The sequence below is a fragment of the Eutrigla gurnardus genome (assembly GCF_963514095.1).
Source record: "Eutrigla gurnardus genome assembly, chromosome: 9".
Classification (NCBI taxonomy): Eukaryota; Metazoa; Chordata; class Actinopteri; order Perciformes; family Triglidae; genus Eutrigla; species Eutrigla gurnardus.
In genome coordinates this window covers 26,426,144-26,448,596 of record NC_139923.1, presented here as the reverse complement: position 1 = coordinate 26,448,596, position 22,453 = coordinate 26,426,144, and the positions used below count along the sequence as shown (strand labels likewise).

Below are 22,453 nucleotides of genomic sequence, written 5' to 3'. Positions count from 1 at the left end.
AGAGTTGCAAACAGACCCCAGGCTGTTTGGATCGGGAGCCACAGTTGAACTCTGGAGCCTCCCAGGGTGGTGTATTCAGCCCTCTCCTGTTCACGTTGTAGCTACACCCACGACTGCTAACCCCTGTAAAACAGGGTCCTTTGTTGGCAAACATGGATCCAAATTAACTGAGATATAACTTATCATGGAGTGAAGCTATGAAAGGTCATTATTACACAGTCACAACACATTATTCATTTGATGTTGATTTGGAATTTTATTTATCAGAAATATGTTTTGCTTTCACTTATCCCACCTTCACAAGATTTTTTCATATCGATCACAGTTGATTATAACACAAATGCATCATTTTAGAGTATATTTTCCAGTTTTCCCATTTGATTGAATGAAGATCCTACTGGTTGTACCGTCTTTGTCCAGCAGGGGGCGGTGGCGCCAAAGGAAAACAAACCGCTCTGGTAAAGTAAAGTCTCGGGGAGTTTCCGGGTTCGTCGCGGTGTAAATCTGCTTTGTACGTGACAGACAACAACCCACATAAACATTTGCACTTATTTCCTCAACATCAAGCTTTTATTTGTATTTATTTGTATTTATTTATTTTTTCGCGAAAGTGCTGTTGCTGTCACGCCGCTTACGACACACCGTGAAGCAGCGGTCAGCTGACTGAACCAAACATCCGCCTGTCTGGTCTCTGCAGCAGGAAACACCACATTCATTCTGTCTCAGGTAATTTTTAAAATGATGTGTCCACTAAAAAATACAGCAAACAGCGATGCTCGGCCACGATAAAAATGCTTCTCTTTTTTGTATTATCGTTAGTTTCGTAGCTACGCGTTAGCTACACTGCTAGCTAGCTACATCCACAATAACAGGGTGACGTTAGCTGACAGCTAACAGGGGTTATCTATGACTAATATTGATTTTAGAAACTGCAAAACACCTGTCCGGCCAATCACAGTTTAACAAGCTATTAATGAAGAAATCCTGTATGTTTACAGTACGTATGTCTGACTCTGCTTTAATTCCTTTGCATAATAATAACCCATTACGTCACATACTTCAGGTGTGTTGTTTTCTACCATTTAATTGTTGCATCCTTGTTTTCCTCCTCTCCCAGCTGCAGCCATGAAGAAGAACAGAGTCAAAGTGAGCAGCACTGCTGAGAAGGAGTTCGTGTTTGAGTTCAGGGCCGGCAGACACAACTGTGTCCTGAAGGTGCCTCTGCAGTTTCCTGTCAGGGAGAACATCTGTGACCTTCACGGACGCCTGATGCTGCTGCATAAAATACCCTGCTACATAGAGAACGGTGAGAATGATGCCATCTGCTGTGTTTATTCTGCTCGGGGTGACTTTCTCAAATTACACTCTTATGTATCTTTTAACCTTTTTTTGAGGCAATCCCTGTTCCAGTTTCAACCCAACCCTAACATTTGCAATATACAAGGATCAAAACACAAGCGTTTGAAAGGAGAAAACTACTTCAGGGGCTGTTTGTGGTCTGGAAGGAAGCACTCCACGTTGTCTTTTGAAAAGAAATCACCAAATCATTAATCTCTGTATTCTTATTTTACAGGTGAGAATATTTGTTACAATATTCTCCTATTAGAACTGAACAAAATTGACACACAATTGATCATTGGTGACTGCTAACGTGGTATTTTAAACTTCTCAATTCAAACAGATTTCATTTATTTGAGATGAATCTATTCAAATAATGTCTCTCAACACATCTTTCTGGGAAAGAGATTGTATTGTCAGGATCAGCATGCATGCTGTTTGAAAACTAAAACAGATGGAATGGATCCAGCCCGCTGATTTTCCAGCATGATACTCTGCTGGAAATACTAAAATAAATGAAAACGTTTTTTTAAATTACTGTTTTTTTTTGCTTCCCGCAGAGCTTAAAATCTCCCTTTCCAGCTTCATCGAGAGGGAGACCACCCTGGACTATGACAGAGAGGCAGAGCTGGCCCTGCAAAGACTCACAATGGGAGATGTGGACGTAAACCAGCTCACCAACGCATGGACCAGGTCTTATGTGGAGGTGATACCACATTTTGTATTGTTATTGTGGTTTAAAAACTCAACATTAGTTGCTTGTACCAAAAGCCTGAATATCAGCATCTGCAGTATAATCATGGGCGGACCTGAACATGTTACATTCAACTATCCAGTTTATAATAACTACTCATTACAAACCCTTTATATGTGCATATCACTATTATTAAGAAACTTAAACAACTCCACACTCTTTGTCTCGTTGTTTTTGTATTCGCTCGTAGAACCCATTTTCATTTATACATGTCAAGTCTTACCGTTACAGACATGCCCATAATTTTGAACGCTATTCAATCACGCTATTCACTCGTGGTATCAATTGATTCCTCAGTTGTTCCAGTTTCATATGAAACCAGTAACGTCACTGTAGCTTTGAGCCACTTAAAGACATCATGTCGGTCAGGATCCCTGGCAATCCCATGGGTGTCGGAGGGTTAATTACAGAGGCTGGCTGCTCAACGCACCCTGATCGTATATCCACTACTCCCATGTTTCTGCCGTATCACAGCGGTGTTTCGGAAGTGTCCTTGAATGCTCCCGCTGACTTCAGGTCAGCCATGGATTATTAAAGTAATTTATACAGAAGGAGAGCAGTGCATCTGCAAATTCATTATTCATGAGTTCCTGATGGGGGGGGGGGAAAGAAAATCTCATTACATAAACCTGCGCGCTGCATTTAATGTCTCTTCATTTCATTTGGTTACACTTTGATGCGCAGACATCCATCGGGACGCACACAGGGTCAACAATTTATATTTCTTACAACTTTATGTTAATACAAAACAGCATAGCGATGCACGGAAACAGACTTTGTGCTTTTCTAATTGAATGGTCTTCTGTCCTACACGCTTCTTTGGCAGTGAACGTCCCTTAATTTGTGTTTAAATTAGAGCAATAAGGTAATTTGGGTTAAAGTTCTGGAGTTTAAACGCTGCTGTCACGTATCAATAAAGAGAGAACGGCTGCCTCAGCTCGTACTGTGAAGCCCCTTTGGCCCACTGCACTCAGACATTTAAGACTTGCTAACCGTTTACATTTGATTGCAGTCACACAGAAATACACATGGACGCTTTCCAGTGTCCGTCATGTTTGTGGCCTGAAGATTCCTGCGTCTGTATAAATAGAGGAGTTTCAGATTCTAATACTGTTCTGTTGCTTTACTAATGATGGATGGTGCACTTAAGTGCCCCGCTATGTTGAGCTGAGCAAAACATTTGGACTTCATTTGGCTTAATCAACCACAGAAAATGTAATTTGCAATAGAGTGGTTAGGTTGCGTTTCTGTGTAATACATTAATACAAAATAAATGACATTTTCTTTAAGTAGTCATGTATTTCCTTGTGTCTCCGTTTCAGACGACGCTGGAGCACGCTCGGCCCGAAGAGCCCAGTTGGGACGAGGACTTCGCCGATGTTTACCATGAGCTGATTCACTCCCCGGCCTCGGATACCCTTCTCAACCTGGAGCACAACTACTTCGTCAGCATCTCCGAGCTCATCAGCGAGAGAGACATGGAGATTAAGAAGCTTCAAGAGAGGTCGGTTACAGGGATATATGGCTTTGGATTTGCTCAACTTCTCACACACAGAAGTTTGGTTCATTTGGTCCCAACTTAGATCAACGTTTTAACACCTCTGTTTTAGTCCTTTTCTGAATTGAGTTAGAACATAGTTTCCAAATGATTTTGCCTTATTATTATTCTTGTTACGTGAAATCAGGTATTGTCTTTCAACAAAACTCCAAGGGGTGTGAATACTTTACAAGGCCCTGTCTTATCAAATCGGTAAATATGTTTTCCGTCTGGCAGGCAATCGGTTGAAATGGACAAAGTGATGCAAGAGCTGGGGAATACTTTGAGTGACCAGGATGTGAATGCAGTTGCCTCTCAACACTTTGATGCACAGCAGGTAAAAAAAAAATCTGAGTGCTCTGTAGCGGAGTTAAAAGCAGCCCCTTGATCTCAGTACAAAGTTATAATTTCACCACTGACATTTCAGGGGGATGCAGTACATGGATTTTCAAATTCAGATTTCAGAATTTAAATATGTTGTCATATCAAAGTTCCTTAATGTTTGAATTTGTCTGCTTTGAGCAGGTGTTGGAAAACAAGTGGGCCAGTGAGCTGAAGCAAGTCACCGGCATTCAAAAGCACGAGTATCAGGAGTGGGTCATCAGTCTGCACCAGGACCTGCAGAAATCCAACAACAGCAGCCAAATCAAGTGAGTAGGTCTGCTTTTATAGACACGTTAACTTAAAAATAACTTAATAAGCATAATCTGAGTTTAAATTCATATGTACGGTGATTTAGCATGGAAGTAGAATGAATATAAAAAATGTAAATGATCATAGGAATTAGTTAAAAAGGCAAGAAACTGACTAAATAAAATGCTTCAAATGTCCCTTATGTGAATTGTTCTACTGTAAAAGTCTCACTTAATCTTTGTTAGAGGTCAGACTCACCCTTAACTAACAGGATCTGCACTTCTGCAGCGCTTCTAATCCAAAACACGACGCGTCCCGCTGCCTTTTGAAGTGCACGCCCCATTTACATACAAATTGAAGTGATTACAAGAGGTCAGACGCCCGTCTTAGTTTGACTGATGCTCAGCTTTGCCACATCAGTTATGATTGGCATCGCGGGATAAGAAGTGGGAAAGGAATCTAATAGCTGTTCACAGTAATGAGTTCCTGCGGGGTGAGTGGCGGTTTAAATTCAGGTCCCACACTCATCTGCATATATTGGACATTTCATCAAAACACAGAAACCAACGAGACCTCAATGCTGAGGGCTTCTCTGCTGCTGTGCTGACCCTGCATCAGTTTTCTTCTTCTATACGTGATGAATATCAATGTGTTGGTGATATTTTAAATCTGTAGCCCATCAAGGTATTCATGTTGGATTCCTTTTGATATTGTTTCTTAATTTTTACTCAAACTAAATCCTTATAACTGTGACTTGCATAAGCATATTGTCTACTATTATTTCTTGTTTTATTGTCCAAGAAGTATCCACAGAAAACTGCTGCTGGATGGGTGGTTCTTTCTTTTCATATTAAATTATAAAAAAGGACTTTCACTCTGCAGGTTTTGTCAGTTATGTCCCTGAACCTATAACACGTTCACCAGATGCACTGGTGTTGATAGATCTGCTTTCTGATTGATTGGTTGTCAGCGAGGAGATTAAGGTGCAGCCCAGCCAGCTGACGGAGCCGGCAGACTCCGGGGCCAGGATGTTTGAGGAGCAGCCTCAGCTGGAGGAGAGCTTTACCATACACTTAGGTAGCTTCATTTCTAACGTTATTTGCACACAGTTTCTCTCTGTGGCAGCCAACATTTCAGTAAACGTTTTTCATAAAAACATCTTCTCTGATAATATGTGTGTAAAGCAGCGTTGATGTTAATCTACAGTCCAATGTCCCGTCAGGAGCTCAACTGAAAACGATGCACAACCTGCGGCTGGTCCGGGCGGACGTGCTGGACTTCTGTAAGCACCGTCGTCACGGCAGCAGCGGAGCCAAGCTGAGGCGGCTGCAGACCGCGCTCTCTCTCTACTCCTCCTCGCTCTGCGGTCTGGTGTTGCTGGTCGACAACAGGGTCAACTCCTACAGTGGCATCAAGAGAGGTCAGGGAGACATATTTCTTTCTTTTTATCTTCCTTTTAACTGTGAGAATAACACTTTAAAGAGGAGTGAGAGTCATGTTTAAATTAGTGTTTTGAGTTGGAGCATATGGATATTAACTTAACGTAACTTTTTTTATGAACTCTTGTTCTGTGTTGACCCCCTAGACTTTGCGACTGTTGCGAAGGAGTGCACAGACTTCCACTTCCCCTTTCTGGAGGCGCAGCTGGACGAGGTGCAGCAGGTGGAGCTCTATGCCAGAGCCCAGCGGAGCAGCAAGCAGAAGGAACAGCCTGGTCAGACTTTTGCCTGCTCCATTACAGCTATAATGTAGACGGCACATTCACAGAGGATTAGAGAAGAGAAAGGCAAGACTGGTGAGATCTAGGCGCTCCACGGATCTCATCCTGGACGTACATTTAACCAGAAAAGGCCTGGACACAGATGCCACTGAAGAAAATTGCAAATTCATTTTTTTAGCCAGCTATGCATTACAAAATGCTTAACTAATATTGTTATTCATGGCCTTGTTCAGCAGTAGAGACACAAAGCTATGAGATGCAGGTCAACATATTGAGTACACTAAAGTTCATACCCAGTTTGATGTTGATCAAGACAAGAAGGAGCACCTTTTATCGCTTACATGAGAGTAAAATACAAGCTCTCTGCTATATACTATAGGAGTGTTGCAGTAAAGAAACTTCACACTGAAAAACATCTCGCAGTTAGAGAATGTCAGCGACATGCTGGCAGAATGAGTGGGGGGATTAAATGGCCAGGAAGTAGAAGACACTTAACATTACTGCCACTGCACTGAAACTGTGTCCAGATCCTTATCACAGCATAGGTTGAGTGGTTCGAGCAGAGCTGTATATAGAAACATTCTTTCTACGTTACAAGCCTTTCAAGAAAAGGCCACTCGCCATTGCCTTTAAGTGTCCTTATGAGATCTTTTGACAAATCTTTTTTGTTTTTTTCCAATATTCTTCCAGAGATTCAAAGGAATGGAGGCGACGATAAGAGCAAAAATGTTGAGAGAAATCCATCTAACATCTTGCCAGGTAATGGTTTTCAATATATATATATATATATATAATATTATTATATTCATCAGCATTACTTTTCTGTTCAGCATTTTTCTCACACTGTACCTGCCGCGTCTCCCTCAAGGTGAGTTTTACATCTCACGGCACTCCAACCTGTCGGAGGTCCACGTGGTCTTCCACCTGTGTGTGGACGACAACGTGCGCTCGGGGAACATCACGGCCCGCGACCCGGCCATCATGGGCTTGAGGAACATCCTGAAGGTCTGCTGCACACACGACGTCACCACCATCACGGTCCCCCTGCTGCTGGTCCACGACATGTCGGAGGTAAGGAGCTCTGAAAAATCAGCATCGACATCTTGCTTAAGGCTGCACAATTAATCTAAATTTTAACAAAATCACAATGTGGCGTACTGTGATTTTTAAACTACTTTGCCTGGATATGTAGCTACAAGAAATTTGCAAACGGTTGAAATAATTAGCAAAAAGTAATGGATTAACGTTAAACTAAATGTTACCTCTCCAAACCGTGGTGGTATTAGTCTGAAAACACTGACAGTTCACTGCTGAGGTTGGTGAACTGGAGAAGAGTTCAGGGGTCAGGCTCGGCTACAGAACACCACCCAGGAGCCGATGTGGATTCATCGTTATCGGTAGATTCAGCTCCCGAACCTCCGTCATTAACCCTCTCAGCATAATCTTCTATCTGCTTTAGTCTACATAGTGTATGATGGTTTCTTGTGAAGAAGTTTCCATGGCCCCTCACTGATGTCTTAATTTCTTCCATGTCATTCTGCCTCTGCTTGTTTATGCACCGCATCCTCGGCTGTGGTCGGGCTCGTCAGTCACTGGCTCTGAATTCAGTCTCAGACTCAACGTTTCCCAGGTTTTAAACCCAGGAGGGCAAAGTAGAGAGTGGTGAACTCCTGTGTTTACTTAGTACCTCAGGGCAGAGCAGCACTCTATGTACTCTAACATAATAGGGCAGAGTAAGCTTGCAGTGATTGATGAACTGAGAGTTTAACCAAATATCCCATCAAAATAAGGTGGATTTTTCTTTTACTTCTGGAAATTGGAAAATCTTTTTTTTTTCCTTTGGTCAGCTGAAAATGGATGGAAGTGAAAATGTGAAAACATAATAAACTGAGAATCCCATAAGATGGAAAGTAAATTCTCATCAAGCCTCTGTGCTTGAGTGCACTCCTGCCACAACATGCCCAGTTCAATTTCTTCTTTGCTTCATCTCTGTTTACATAACCAAAGTCTTCTAACTCTTGAAGCCACAGGAACCAGAGGAACTTTAATTGATAGCTTCTGGTTCCACATGAAAACCTTTCTATCTGTCATCTTCCTTTCAGTCTTGTTTGCCATTCGGCGGATATGTTTGCCTGTTTGTACAAGCCTATTCTTGTGTTTTGGCATCGAAAACACTATAGTTTGTCTAGATGAACTGTAGACTGCAATAAAAAAACAAACACAGGACTGCACCCTTCTTATATTTAGATCTTTTTCCCCTTGAGCATTTAAAAGTTTCGAGGAAAAAGAAACAAAGAATTGCTTAATTACACTTTAATGCACTTTTAAATGTTTGCGGAGAGGAATTTGAAAACAAGTAAAAGTGCCAGTTTCCAGACAGAGACACCGTTTTCACTATTTGACAGCTGTTAGGTTCCTTTTTTAATGGTTTGTAAGAAATGTGAAATCTCCTGGCAAAGATCACAACTTCCTTTCCCGCTCCTGCAAACAGCAACAGCTGGCCTAGCAGCACCACCAGCCTCACTCATATCAGGAAAAAAAACAACCCTCTAGTATGCTATCCTATTGTTTCCGCCTCAGACACCCATAGCTCAAGCCTGGGAAGTTTCACACAGGCAAACCAGTTAGTGGGTGACGCAGCGTTCACGCGGGTCTAAACATGGACCTCGATGACACTCCTGTCTCCAGTTCAGGGATTCAGTTTGGTGACTTGAAAGGTGTCATACATCTGTGTGCGTCAGAGACTCCTAGAGACTAAAGTTCCTGCACTGAATCTTTCTGTGTGTAGATGCAGTCACCTGACAGACACTTTGCCTTTTGACCTAGTTAACCTGAGTCTCAGACTAAGTTTTAACTGTTCATATGACAACATAAACCTGCCTTTCTTGATTTTTTAACACTATTTTTATTCTCATGCAGGAAATGACCATTCCATGGTGTCTAAAGAGAGCAGAGCTTGTATTCAAATGTGTCAAAGGTAAGATGAAACTTTGAAATTGTTTCCCCTTTCTGCTGTGTATTGTATTCTCACCCTGTTTTCATAGACTGCCCACATGTAAACAACATGACCTGTGATGAAATGCAGTATTTCCAGCTGACGTTTGAAAGCAGAGCTCTGTCAAGGTCACGTTAACAGCTTTCTAAAACACAAGGTCAAAGAGCAAGAGAGTTCTTTTCTTTTGAGGCTGAGTTCTTTGAAGTTTCAATTTACATAATGATGATCTCAAATTACATTTCCGATCATTTCCTGATCAAAAATGTCAGATGTTGTATCTGAGAAGCATAGAAGCTCCTCTTGTTGAGAGGAACATTACAGATAGATGTTTGATATGTGATGTCTGTTTTTATTTGCAGGCTTCATGATGGAGATGGCCTCATGGGACGGAGGAATCTCACGCACGGTCCAGTTCCTCGTGCCGAAGGTGAGAGCAGAAAAACGTTAACCTGAGACGACTCACGCTCATCCATTTGAGTGATTTCTTGGCAGCAGATTTCTATGTTATTTCCACAGAAATGTATGCTTGAGGCCTCGCTTGTACACAACGTCACAAAAGGCACACCTGGCCTTGCCTTTGAGTGCAGAGGCTGTTTGAAACGCACGCCATAAATCAAAGATTATACAGCTTTAGGTTTCTCTTGACCAATGTTTACAGTGATAAAAGAAATCTCAGAGACTCATCCAGTTAATTGTGTGATAAGCAACGGGGATTAAAGTGTGGCTTTCAAAAACGCAGAGCCGCCAATCTTCCACTCGGATATCCAGGTCTAACTTTGTGTGAAAGGAAAAGCATCCAGCTTCGGCTTTGATGCGATGGCGTTTTTCACGATGAAGCAATGGCTGTTTTATTTCGGTCTTATCTGGATGTCGTATACCTATAGCGTTTGCGGTTTGTCAGGAAGGCAGCGGAGATTATAGCACAATCTCATGTTGACAGGTTAAGATGATAAAACCAGCGGCATCAAAGGACTCCCGACAGCATTAGCTTCCCGTCAGCTACGTGCTCAGACGACATTCAAAATAGCACCTCTGAAACAACATTGTTTTCCGCGGCTCAAAGAGGACGCCGGTCCAAATATAAGCTCTGTTTGTGTGTGGGTGCGTAAAGATTAATACTTAACATTCTCAGTTGACAAGTCGGCGACTGCTAACGTGGTATGTTCCTCCCCGTTTAAAAGTCACAGCTGCCGGAGCTCACATCATTTCAGCATCTTGACTAATGTTTCCTCAGGGGAGAAAAAGATCCCCGTCAGGTTGAACTAAAGGACACCGCAGGGGCTGTTAACACTCGGCTGTACACAAACAGTCCAGATGTGTGTTTTTTTTGTTGTCCCTTCATTTCAGAAAAGGTTTTTATAGGTTCCATCACAGTGTCCAAGAGTTCACATTGCTGCTGCATCAAATCTCCGTCCTTTGCTGCTCACTAATCCTGGCTGTCTCTCTCTGTGTGTCTTCTTGTATTGACAGAGTATCTCAGAGGAGATGTTCTACCAGTTGAGCAACATGTTGCCTCAGATCTTTCGTGTCTCCTCAACTCTGACGCTCACCTCAAAGCACTGACGGGTAGAGGTGCACCACATTCCTCAAGGCATTCTGACTAATGGAGACTTATTCTAACACATTTTTTTTTTCAGGAACTGTAGATTAAAAGGAGTGGAGATTTAGTGGAGAAGTAGCACAAATCGGCCCCTTTCCATTGAAAATGAGTGGAGATATTTGTGTGCAGTTGGTGAAACTTGTTTTTTTTTTTTTTTTGCACATTCCAAAAGCTCAGTGTGAACGCGTCTTACTCCACTGGATTTAGTGGCTCATCACCAAAGCAGCTGCTGTACTTATAATTTTCAAATCCCCGGGGTGCCGTTCTGGTGACAAGAGTTTTATGACATCATGACATCAGCCACCAGGGCTGCATGCATTCAAGTTATTCCTTTTTTTAAAGCCGCAATCTGTAACTTTCTGCACGTTTGTGTGTCTGTGAAGTTGTTCTAACTCGCCAGTACGGAGTGAAAATGCCATCGACGGAGCGGATAGAGCGAATGAGGAAAAACACGGTGTTGTTTACTAAAGTGATGGAGCTGGATAGTGCTACGTGTGACTTTTTGTAGTCACATATTTCCACACAGATGATGTATGTTGATTATTTAAAAAAAGAAAAGAAAAAGGGATCTCTTTAAATGCCTTTTCTTTTCTTTTTTTTTTTACGTTTTGATCGACAGTATGAGGTCGCTGTCAACATCACATTTCATCTTTTGAATATTCACAGATTAATCCCGATGTATCATAACACAGTTCAGCCATCACATGAGATTTCACAGTCCAAACCAATGGGGGTAATTCATATTCATATTTTAACGGGCTGGTTCGTCCAGAGATGAAGTGACATAAACTTGGCTCCTCTCATCCTGAAAGACAAACGCTGTTGCTGCTGAGATGAGCAGGTGTTTTTTTTTTATTTTTCATGCTGCATTGCAGTGAGTTGTAGTGAGGACCACTCTTTGTGTGTGTGTGTTTCTGTGTGTGTGTGTTTCTGTGTGTGTGTGTGCACATGCATGTGGTCCCTCCCTTCTACCTCTGTAACAGCAGATGGCACTGTTCCTAAAGACAAAGCTGTGACGACACTTGCACACTTTCTGTTAAGAAAAGAGATAAAGTAGAAACAAGCATCTGCTGCCAGTTGGTCCACATGCATCACAAGAGAGGAGGAAGTGCTCTCAAAAAACTCAGCGGTTTCTTCAGTTGCAACTCTTAATCAGATCTTTTTTCTGTATATTTACCGCAGTTGGTTCTATTTTTATGTTTTAATAAAAAAAGAAAAACACGTTGATTTGATGTAAATTCTTCATGAAAGCCTTCACAAGCTCAGATTCACATTTTCACTTTTTTTTTTCCTTCTCTCCCTCTGCCAACAGCGATACACTTACTTACTCGGTTCAGCCTTTTATTTAGACTTGATGGGTTATCCACAGGGACATAATCTCTCTGAAGTGAATAATCCATGTCAGACATTGGAATTGCATTCCTCCTGCATCTAATGGTGGCTTGTAAGCCATTTCAGACAGACAGAAATCAATTCAGCTCGACAGAAAGTTTGCCACGGCCACGCTCAGCGGTGGAATTAGGAAGATTAAAAGAGTTGCCCTCCTCTTCTTTTCCAGATAAATAAGAAAACCCGGTGGCCCGGCAAAGGGTTATGAGATTTAGAAGCTTCATGTTGAAACCTGCAACTGTTTATTATCACACTGCCATGCTGAGAACCCCAAGAAAATGTAAGAATATGTATTGCTGAGTGTTTGGCATTCTTGGGATTGGTCCCAGCGGCCCGGAGTGTTGGGTTTCCTTGGGGAAGAGAGTGCCGGGTGCCGATTCAGCGCGACAGGCCGCCTCTCCTTCCTCTCTCAGTTCTGAACAAATGATTGAAAATTATCAGAGTAACATTCAACTACAGCACTCTTAACTGAAACGTGGAAAACAAGTAGGCACCTGTTAAAAGCTGTTTTAGACAGGAGTCAAAATCTGTACTTGATACTCGTTAGACGAGGATGTCCAGTCATTCAGAAGCATGACAGACATGACAAACATGAAAGTTCTTTCAAGTCCGTTAAGGTGGAAACGAATCACTTCCCATGTGGAAACATTAGTTTATTGATTTATACGGGCCAGCAGTGGGAAACCACCGTGGAAACGATTTCTGTGCACGTGCTAGTTTCACCCAATAATTATTCATTGATAAATTATTTCCTGGCTTTTAATTTAATTTAATTTAAATGGGGAATTACAAATCTGAGGAATGGCATGCCAGCACCGACTGGATGACAATCTAGTAAAACACAGGATTTAAAAGATGCCAAAGGGTTGAATGGGAAGGGTGAAAACATGATTCATAGTTGTTGTTTTTTTTCTGAATTGTCTTCTAGTTTAGGACACAGTCATGATGCGCTTAAAACAACATGAATCATGAATATGAAGAGTAATTATTATTATAATGTATTATTATTTTATATGACTTGTACTAGTTGAACTTCGGTTCATATCTGATAAATAAATAAATATCAGGAGCGTGTTTTTAAGCACGACAACGGTTTATTTCCACTCACGTTACACGTCACAGGTAATGTTGCCGGAACTAGCTATGTTTTTACGCTTCAAGAAAATAAAAGCTCGGATTACCGTTATGAAGCAAAACATTAAAATGTGTATCTTATTTTAGTTTGTCTTTACACGTATCTCAAACCATTTGTTCGTTATTGATTGTTTTTTATGTTTTATGTAGTTAATGAAGCTGTTACTCAGCAGAGAGTGCTCGTTGCGAGTGCTTTCGCCTCCGTTTATTTTGAAAGGTACGAGCGGAAGTCGGGGTCCTAACTGCCAGGAGCTTGCCAGTACTGTCGCCACAGCTGGGTATCTGGCTCTCCGCAAGTTTAGCAACTGCGATACGTCGGGAGCGAGCGAGTGAGTAGCAGCACGGATCTCCCGGAGCCGCACGGTAACTTCAGGTAAAGTTGAACTCAAGAGAGTCCTTCAACGGGGGAACACACCGGTGTTTATGTCACACATACGGGCACATATTCGGCCTTGTTTTTTTTTAGACACACATCTTACCCGGTTACCGTGTAACGGGCGCCGCGCGCGCGTGTTGAAACTTATCCATCGTAGCGTAACGTTATGTGTTTTCTGCCGCTGACCAACGGCTTTTACATTCCGACCCTAACGTCGGCGTGCGTGCCGCTGTTTTTCATCCATACGACGGGAAAAACACACACACACACACACACAAGGGGGGGAGCGTGTGTGATTTGTGTTGGTTTGTTCGAGCCTGAGGCTGAAAGGTGTAGCCTAAAATGGTTAGCCGAGGGGCTCCAGCAGCGGCAGCGGCAGCAGCGTGGTGCTTTCTGGAAGTTTTTTCCACTCTGCGTCGCTGCGTATACCGCCAGGCTCCACGCACACACACACGCACACGGATGTGGTGCCAAGTGCCATGGTGGCAATAACTTTTACAGGCTTACCGACCGATATAACCTTCTCTATCCACACGAAAGTCCGACTGGCTGTGTGACGCTGCGTTGGCGAAAACCCCGCTGTTTTGACACTTTGATATATGGAGGAGGGAGGGAGGGAGGGAAGGGGTTTGGGGGGGTTGCCGAGGCGTTTCAGGACACCCTGTTTTTTTTTTTTGTTTTTTTTTTTTTTGGAAAGTTGCTCCCCAAACTCCTCCAACTGGCAGTGTGGGGAGCGAGCATGATAACATAACATTACCCTTGTTGTTTTCGTGCACTGGTCAAGTATTTCTAAGAGCTCAGCTAAGCTCAGTTGCAGCTGTGAACACAGTCGTTGGACGTAGGATTTGCATTTACTACAGTAAATTACCACAAAAAAAAAAAAACATGTTCACATCCTATTAGAAGATATGGGTCTTGAACAGCAACTTCAGCAGTGGCCGTTGAAGGTGATGATTTAATTGACTTAATTAAATATGTGCATTGATTTTTTTTATTTTTTTTTCTCTTGGGGCTCTGGAGTATTCCTGTGTGTATCTGTCAAAAGCACTTTGTAAACTTCTGTTTTTAAAGGTGCTATATATAAAGTTATGAAGTAATCTCATATAAAACAATTGTGCTGTAAAAGTGGTTAATTTGACAGAATTGCCGTTGTAACACCCCCCCATAAATAAGCGATTGGTGTATTACAGACCTGAACTCCTTTTCCTATTGGAGTCCACAGAAGTGCCTTCTGAAGACTGCTCTGAAAGCACGCTGCTGTCTGATGCATCAGCTGTAGATGCCAAATCATATCTCAGTTGTCATGTCAACATCCTAATGCATGCATAGTGTACTGAAGAAGTACATCATCGCGTTTGACGAGACACCGATGCGACTGGGCGAGGAGCACGTTGGGTATCAGCCTCCTCTAAACGGTCGACTAGCTCGACCTCAAATCAGTTTTCATCGTGAAATTAAGAGTTCAGGGTGAAATTTGCTGTGTCACATTTAAGGACTTTAGCAGTAAAATAGTTTCATGGAAGAGTCCATTTCTTACAAGTCCGTTAGTGGTAGAGGAGGCTCTTACTTGCAAACCACTTCCAAAGTCACATTCTTATCATCAAATGCGATGACACAGACTTTTTTTTTCTCTCATACATGTGTATTTCCATCCACAGCTGATTCATCAGTCGCACAACGTTCCCATGACTGAAAATACTCTCAAGCAACATGTTCGTGCATGAAGGATAATTCATCATCAGTTGTGTAATGAAACATGTCAGTCAAGGGTATTACCTAATGCCATTGTCTGTCTTCCAAAGGCACTTCTGTGGAATCCAGTTGGAAAAAAGGCCAGTCAGAGATGGATCCCACATAGTTCCAGTAACCAGGTATGATGACGGGACCTGCAGGAAATAGACCCGGGAATGTGTTGTTTATGTGGGTGTATTTATTCATAATACCATTTTTTTTGATAGAGCAAATTATTACTTTTATTTATTACCAGCGTATTTATAGCCCTTAAATTAAGTTGATACAAGTCCTACATTTCTTAATATAGACCACTGACCATACCTATTTGGTGACAGTAGAATCACTGGTACATTTTACAATTTTTGATAAATTCTTGTGCAAAAATAGTCTCTACTGATTGTGCATTACTACCCACAAATCAGTTTATTAAAATGTAATTTTTTTGTAAAAGAAATCCATTATTGGATTTGATTTGCTCAGGAAATTCCCCCAAAATGTACAACTGCATAGCTTTTATTCTCACTTTTTACAGCCTCTTTTCTGATTTTATTTAGGGAACACAATGTCAGGAATGTAAAACTAACTAAGTGGCATCCTTCTCAAGAGAGCTGCAGTTTAAGAGCTAAAGTTTTCATTTCTGTTTTCTTTTGTGTGAAGACTGGCTTGTGCTAGACCCTTCAAAATTCAAAGGCCACATTTAGGGGGGAAGAGGATCAAAAGGTTAAACAGCTCAAACCCATGACAGAGGCACTTTTTATTGTCACCATGACCGTGACTCTGCTCTTACACAAAGACCTCTTTCCCCCTCTCCATGGACCACTCAAGTGTGTTATTCATTCTACCCTGGAAAATAGACTCTTCTCTTTAGCCCCGTTCACCCCGGCAGCTCTTCTCCTCTCCTCTCTCCTCTCTTGACACCATTTAGGTTACTTAAAAAAAAAAAACTGAACCTTTTCCTTGTTAAAACTATACACAGTCTCATTGTTTCTTCCGCTAACACGTGTAAAACTAGTTTCCATGTGAGATCCCTTGGGTGTACTCCGTCAACACCATCTGAAAGTATGACTATTGATGATCAGTGACTAGCAGTAATTGTGATCTGAAAGGCTGATGTCAGAGCAGCCCACATTCTTAGCGCTCACTTTCTATATGTTGCCCCAGGGGGAGTTTGCAGCACTCTCTGCAGAGCTCGTCCCCGTCGGGGATAGAAACGCTTCTCAACCCAGGATGCCGTGGCTAGACCAGCTGGCTGTTGTAACTGCTCTCTGACAGTCTAATATCCCCCCCAAGCCAGGGCAGGATAATCACCCGCCGTTGAGGACACCAAGCTACTTAGGCAGACTGAAGGCTTTGCAGTTTTAATCAGTGGTAGGCTGTTTATCTCCGGCGCCGAGTGCTCTCGGTGCTTTCCATGCGTACCTGGACTCTCGCTGAATTACACTCGGCCTCCTGCAAAAAAATATATATATATATATATTTTTAGCTACCTCTTCCTAATGCGGAGGGATTTTTTGCTGGAAGGCTTTTTTTCTTCTTCTGTGCCCTCTTCAAAGCATTGTGTGCTGCTGTTGCTCTGGTATCATGTGTAGCCATGAACAATCACAGGTATGCAATCTGTACAATGGTTGTCTCTCACACCAGAGAAGTGCAGGAGACACTCACTTCAGCGCTGTTTCTTTACATTGCTTTCATGTTTTAAAGTTCATGTCCTAGCTTAGTCCGATTAGTCAAGCTGAGGCACTTTACTGGCCTTAACTTGGTAGTTTTTGTTGCGTATGTCACAAGAGATTTATCCTCGTTGTTGCAGCGCCTCAATTTTATGCAGTATATTTCTGTGTTGACTTTCTGCCTGAAGGAAATTAGCCGAGATAACACCTTGTCTGCACTTAAGTTGGACCAATTGCCTTTTGGGGGTTTATGTAGCCTGAGCTGTTGGCTTTATATTGACAGAAGCCGTGCTGCCTCTGTTGTATTTGTGTCTGAGTGAACGATTGAGTTTGTTTTTGATTTAGTTTCTCAGATCTGCGCGGTGTATTTTGTTATCTATAGGCAAACATTCAAACCACTTGGGCCTGGCACGGTTACTGCTGAATTGAATGCGTCCCTCAAGCACTAATCATTGTAAAAACAGTGAGCTCATTTGTTGAAACAGGAGGAAGCAGAGAAATGTAATGGTACGAGTAAGTTGATGGGGAGTATGTGTATGTGTGTATATATATATGTATTTATACTCCCCTGAAGAACAACAACAACCACCAATCAAAAGCAAGACCTGCTCACAGACTGGGAAAATCATGCATGTGCTGGAATGCACATTATTAGACCACCATAACTCACTAGCAGCGGGGGAAAGCGCTGAATATAAAGCAACCTGTCTGGTTGCTGGATCTCTCATTGACGGGAAGCAGAGGAGTACGAAACATTTTTTTTTCCCAGCTCTCTGCAGGCTCAAAGGGTCAAAGTCCAAACCGTTTCCCTGTAATAGTGCTGCTCTGCAGCCAGCTGGGTCAGAGACAGAGCGCTTGTAGGCTCCCCTAATGGGCCACGGCTTAGAAGAAAAGATGACTGCTACCCTACAGCCCAGGAATGTCACCTCTGTGACATTGTTATCATCTAACATTTTCGTTGTTGTGACATTGTTGCTGCTTTCTCACAGTTATTGCTGGGAATCACACCAGCAAGTTATCCTTAACGTCATTCCAAGGATTGTGATTTGACTGAAACTTCACTAGTCATTTATTCCACCTTGAGTTCAATCAGCATTTTTTTTTCTTTCATATATAATATAAATGTAATATGCTAACACCCTCTGGCATCGTGAAAGTATGATATCATGGGACCCTCGGGACCACTCCTGCCAACACGGCAATCTTAAATTGGTGTGAGAGGGTGAAGGGAGGCACGTTCAATTCACGCATCTAGGTAATGTGTTCTGTTATTATCTCGTCTGATCAAAGACGAGACATGAATATATCTTCAGTTTTGCATGAAATCCCTCCGTGCCGAGGCGTGTGGGTGTGCTGGCACCAGTTCAGTTCTCTAGTGGCTTGCTTGGCCGACTGCTTATTCTCTTTAGTCCTAATTTGTTGCTCTGTATTTTTGTCAGTAAATTGGAATGCATTGTAACTCAATGGGTGATATGTTTTTTTTTTTTTTTTCTAAAAACAAAATAATTTAGTAAATTATGGGATTCATTCCTTTGGCTGGCAAAGGTAAGTGTCTATGACTGTCCTGGCCGTGTCACACACGGATACATGATGAAAGGATGGGTCTTTTTGTGACTCCATTATAGCCGGTGAGTGAAGCATAACGCTGATCACATCCGAAGCTCTGTCATTATGGTTTAAAAGTCTGAAGGTATTTTCAGACATTTTTGTCTCGCTTTATTCACGCAAATTCGACCGCTTGAGTGTTCTTCGCAGTCTGGTGGGGGTTTGGTTTAGCTCCAAAAAGCCTCCGACTGATCTCTGAACTCACCGGGAACTGCAGCTCTTTTTTCCGTTCCTTTTTCCTTCTCATTATAAATAAATTCGTACATCTTCAAGCCTCGGGGTGGGGTGCAAATGTTTAGCTCGGCAGCTACCATTGTAACACTTACATCCCTGGCCAAAGTATTGGCGGTTTGGCTGAGGAATCGGTGAGCTAAAAAAAAAAAGATGAGGTATTTGATTTTGCTGCATCAATTTTTTTGAAGTCCAATAATGTTATGATGAATCTGTTGTACTCCTTTTAATGTATAAAGTGCATAGTCAGGTTCAGGACAAGAATGGTATTGAATGAAGATCCATTTTTTTAGAAAGAGTGCATGTCAGTTTCATATCGGGAGTTTGCTTCTGTCTGGTTCTTTGAAGCCTTTATCAACTCTACTGTTGGAGAGGAAAAAAACAGGTTACTCATAGCTAACAGGGTAGTTCTCACCTCCTCTTTGGCGAGAGAAAACAACGAATCCAAGAGCCTGACTCTGTTTGCGTTGTGTCACTCACACAGCCTCTGTTAGCATGAATTACATTTTTTTGACTGTGCTTAGTTCTGCCCACATGGTTCAAGTGTGGAGGGGACTGCGTGGCATCGAAGGCTAAACAGCCTCGGGTCCGGCTCTCACAGAAAGGCGGGGAACAGACGGCAAATGAGCATATCGCTTTTCTGTAATTCCCCATTAATGACCAGCGCCGTCGTTTGATAGTTTGACATGGTTGCTAAACCACAGTTGAAGTCCAGATGAGACAGGCCCTGCAGCGGGGATAACACAGGCTTGTCCTCGGACATTTTCCCATGGCGATAAGGACCGCGCCAGATGTTTGCAATACATATTCACACTCTCGCTCTCGCTCTCTTTGACTGAAGTCAGACAAGCCCCAGAGATGATCTAATGTGGCAGATCTAGAAAGGGCAAATCTGGTAAGGCGTTTGGTGTGCGAAATTATGAATGACCCTGCCACCTCCTGATAATTTGTTACTGAAAACTTCCAGGAAAACGCCAAGCCAAGGGGACGGCGAAAAAAAAGGTTTCCAACTTGAATTAGCCCTCTTTGAAGTTGGTCTCTGTGAATGGGGAAACTGCACATTATAAGACACCACAGTGTTCTCTTTCATGTAGGAAGCTGAAAGGGATGCTATTGAGTGTTTGAGGGAGACCTTTGATATGTGAGATGCTCTGTGCCTTGTGAAAGGATCAAGCTTATGATTTGAGTCAATATGTGTGTGTGAGTGCTTTGATGAATGCTCCTGCCAGTTCAATGTTTTGTCAAAATGTTTGGTACAGCAGGCTTAGGGGATCAGCCGTGATCGTCCCTGCAGCTCCCATATGTGTGAAAAAAGTGCCTGCTGCTCTACACATGTGTACAATAACACACACCCATATAAATGAACACAGCCACATCTAATGGAACTGCTGTTTCACCCTAGTTGACGGTAAACAATGTCCCGTTTGTGAACGTGTTTGATATTGACTGTCCCGTCCAGCGTTTAGAGGACGTGACTGAAATGAAGGAAGAAAACATTTGTCTTGATTACATGTTTCCTTTTTTCTGGCAGCCTCTTCATCTCGTCGAGCTGATGATAGACGTTTTTCTTATTTTCCTTAAAACGCCCAGGGTAGCCTTCCTCCCTTTTTTGGTATGCCAACTTGGGTCGCTGTAAAAAGCTTTTCCTATTGTGTGATTTGTTGTTTTCATGCTGCCGTTTTATAGTCTTCAGGCAAAAAAGGCTACATTTAATAAGATTACAATGCCACTGCAGTGCACTTCCTGACAGAGCAGGATGTTTATTAAAATGTATTTAAATGACGTGCACACGCAAGACTCAGCATGTGTGTGTGTGTGTGTGTGTGTGTTCATGTGTGTTCTGTGTATGTTACTGCTTGAACAGAGAGCGAGAGAGAGGACTTTGCCCTTCTCTTCCATCTTTACCATCTGGTTTGTGTAGTATTTGACGGAGGTGTTAATCATTGTGCCTTGGGGCCACACTGCTGCTCTGAAAGCAGCTGGAAAAAGGTGATGGACCTGTTGATGTCCATCTGTCCGTATGTCTGTCAGTTCTCTATGGACTGCTGTTTTATCCATGCAGCTGGAAGGTTCATGACCGTGGTTTTTCTAGTTTCTTAAACAGCTGGAAGGGTCTCTCCAGCACTAGTTCCTCCACAGTTTTTTCACACTAGATCTATGGTATGACTACACTTCTTTTTAAAAAATTGCATTTGCGGTTCTGTGTGACATGTTTACATGTAATTTGAATGCAGTCTAATAATAAAGCCTTAATAAAATGTCATCCAATAGGTCAAACTTATTTTTAGAGTGCTAGTGCACACAACAATATATGCAAAATGCTGACGACATAGGTTATTTATCTTTTTGAGAACATGGCATTGCGTCTTAATTTATTATTATTATTTATTATTATTTATTATTATTATTATCTCCATATTCAGCTTTAACTGATGGGTGTTTGGCTTCGACCCTTGTCATCTTCCCGTTAGCAGCAGGAAAGAACTAGAGGAGGAGAGTTTCTACTTAAAGACAAACTGTTTCTGAGAGCATCGCAGGTAAAATTGTGTCCCTCCGTGCATCTCTGTCTGAAGTCCATGTGTGTTTTTCTGTTTGTTTGACAATGATCCATGCATTCATTCATGCACCTTTTTTATGGGTAGAACAACACATGGCCTGCAGTGAGACTGCAGAGTAGGATCTCCACCATTGTCTTTTCTCTTCTTGAAAGCCGTGTTCCTGCCGTTTCTGTTTCAGATGTTACTTGGCCAGCTATTAGTCTCATGATTACTTCAGTGATTCTTCATGATGGATTTTTGTATTAATATAAAATGATCATCATAAACTCATCAAGAAAAGAGAACTTTTTTTTAATTAAATGGTGGGTGTTTTCCAAATAATTTGCATGAATATGAATTGGTCCAAATCTGTCGGTTCTTCTTCTCAGTTCTGTGGGAAACATCCATTATATTTAATAACGGTAAAAGGACATTTACACAAATCTAATCTTGAGACATGTTGCTTATATTCGAGGTGGAGGTGTGTCCGTAATTATTTGACAGAGCAGATGTTGTGATCTCGTGTGTCTAGTATTTATTATTTTTAATCAAATATAGTGATGCACCATATCCCCAATGGAAACGGCATTCTTTGGGGAAAACCCTGCTTTTCTCACTGACACATGTCAAAACATTTTAAGGAGGACAGAATTCTGTGCTGAGGGAAAAACCATACAAACTTGTGTTGTTTTGAGTTCATCTTCTCAGCCGCAGGTACAAACATGTGTGAAGCAGTCTTGTTCTAACTATAAATAAATCCCTAAAGGGATGTAGCATCCTGTGTGCCTGGCGTAGGTTTATGGTTTGATTCAACATTTCATATTTGAATAGTCCTTATTTATGTTAGCGGGCAGCTGTGACAGTGTCCTGGCGCTGTGCAGCAGATGGCCCTGTGGAAGTAAAACACTAATGGGATTCTGCAGCCTTAAGGGAACATATAGAAGAATCTTGGACCATCTATGTTATGTCCTAGTATAGATAACTCCTGGAGAATGCTAACCGTCTGATGGTGGTCGGAGTGGTTCTAATCCTGAATGGCGCTACATGTTAAAAGCTGTTGGGTATGTATAGAAGCTCTGTGTTTAATGTGTTTAAGCATCAGCCTCACGTATTTACTTAAAGGTTAATTTGCTGTGGAAGCACACAATGAGTGATTGATCCTTCCCATCCCATCCTCCGTGCCATGTATAATGTGGGTGACAT

General features: G+C 42.1%; 2 protein-coding genes across 3 annotated transcripts in view; both read left to right on the top strand.

The window, feature by feature from the left end:
- The first annotated feature begins 477 nt into the window (after positions 1-477).
- On the top strand, positions 478-11,799 carry ferry3 (FERRY endosomal RAB5 effector complex subunit 3). 2 transcript variants are annotated; one of them, XM_084018570.1, is made up of 14 exons: positions 478-726; positions 1,118-1,306; positions 1,899-2,044; positions 3,415-3,596; positions 3,867-3,966; positions 4,155-4,279; positions 5,233-5,339; positions 5,485-5,682; positions 5,848-5,976; positions 6,673-6,741; positions 6,851-7,053; positions 8,902-8,959; positions 9,337-9,404; positions 10,448-11,799. In XM_084018570.1, the coding sequence occupies exons 2-14, from the start codon at positions 1,126-1,128 to the stop codon at positions 10,538-10,540; spliced, it is 1,659 nt and encodes a 552-aa protein (XP_083874696.1). In that variant the 5' UTR covers positions 478-726; positions 1,118-1,125; the 3' UTR covers positions 10,541-11,799. The 2 variants fall into 2 exon arrangements, with proteins under 2 accessions (XP_083874696.1, XP_083874697.1); XM_084018571.1 differs by lacking the exon at positions 478-726 and having other exon boundaries at positions 1,040-1,306.
- Positions 11,800-13,421: 1,622 nt separating this feature from the next.
- Positions 13,422-22,453, top strand: part of LOC311019269 (solute carrier family 45 member 3) — a 33,652-nt gene continuing 24,620 nt past the window's right edge. The window contains exons 1-2 of the mRNA XM_084018568.1: positions 13,422-13,473; positions 15,279-15,347. The gene's annotated coding sequence lies outside the window, so the exon portion shown is untranslated. The remainder of the gene's footprint in view (positions 13,474-15,278; positions 15,348-22,453) is intronic.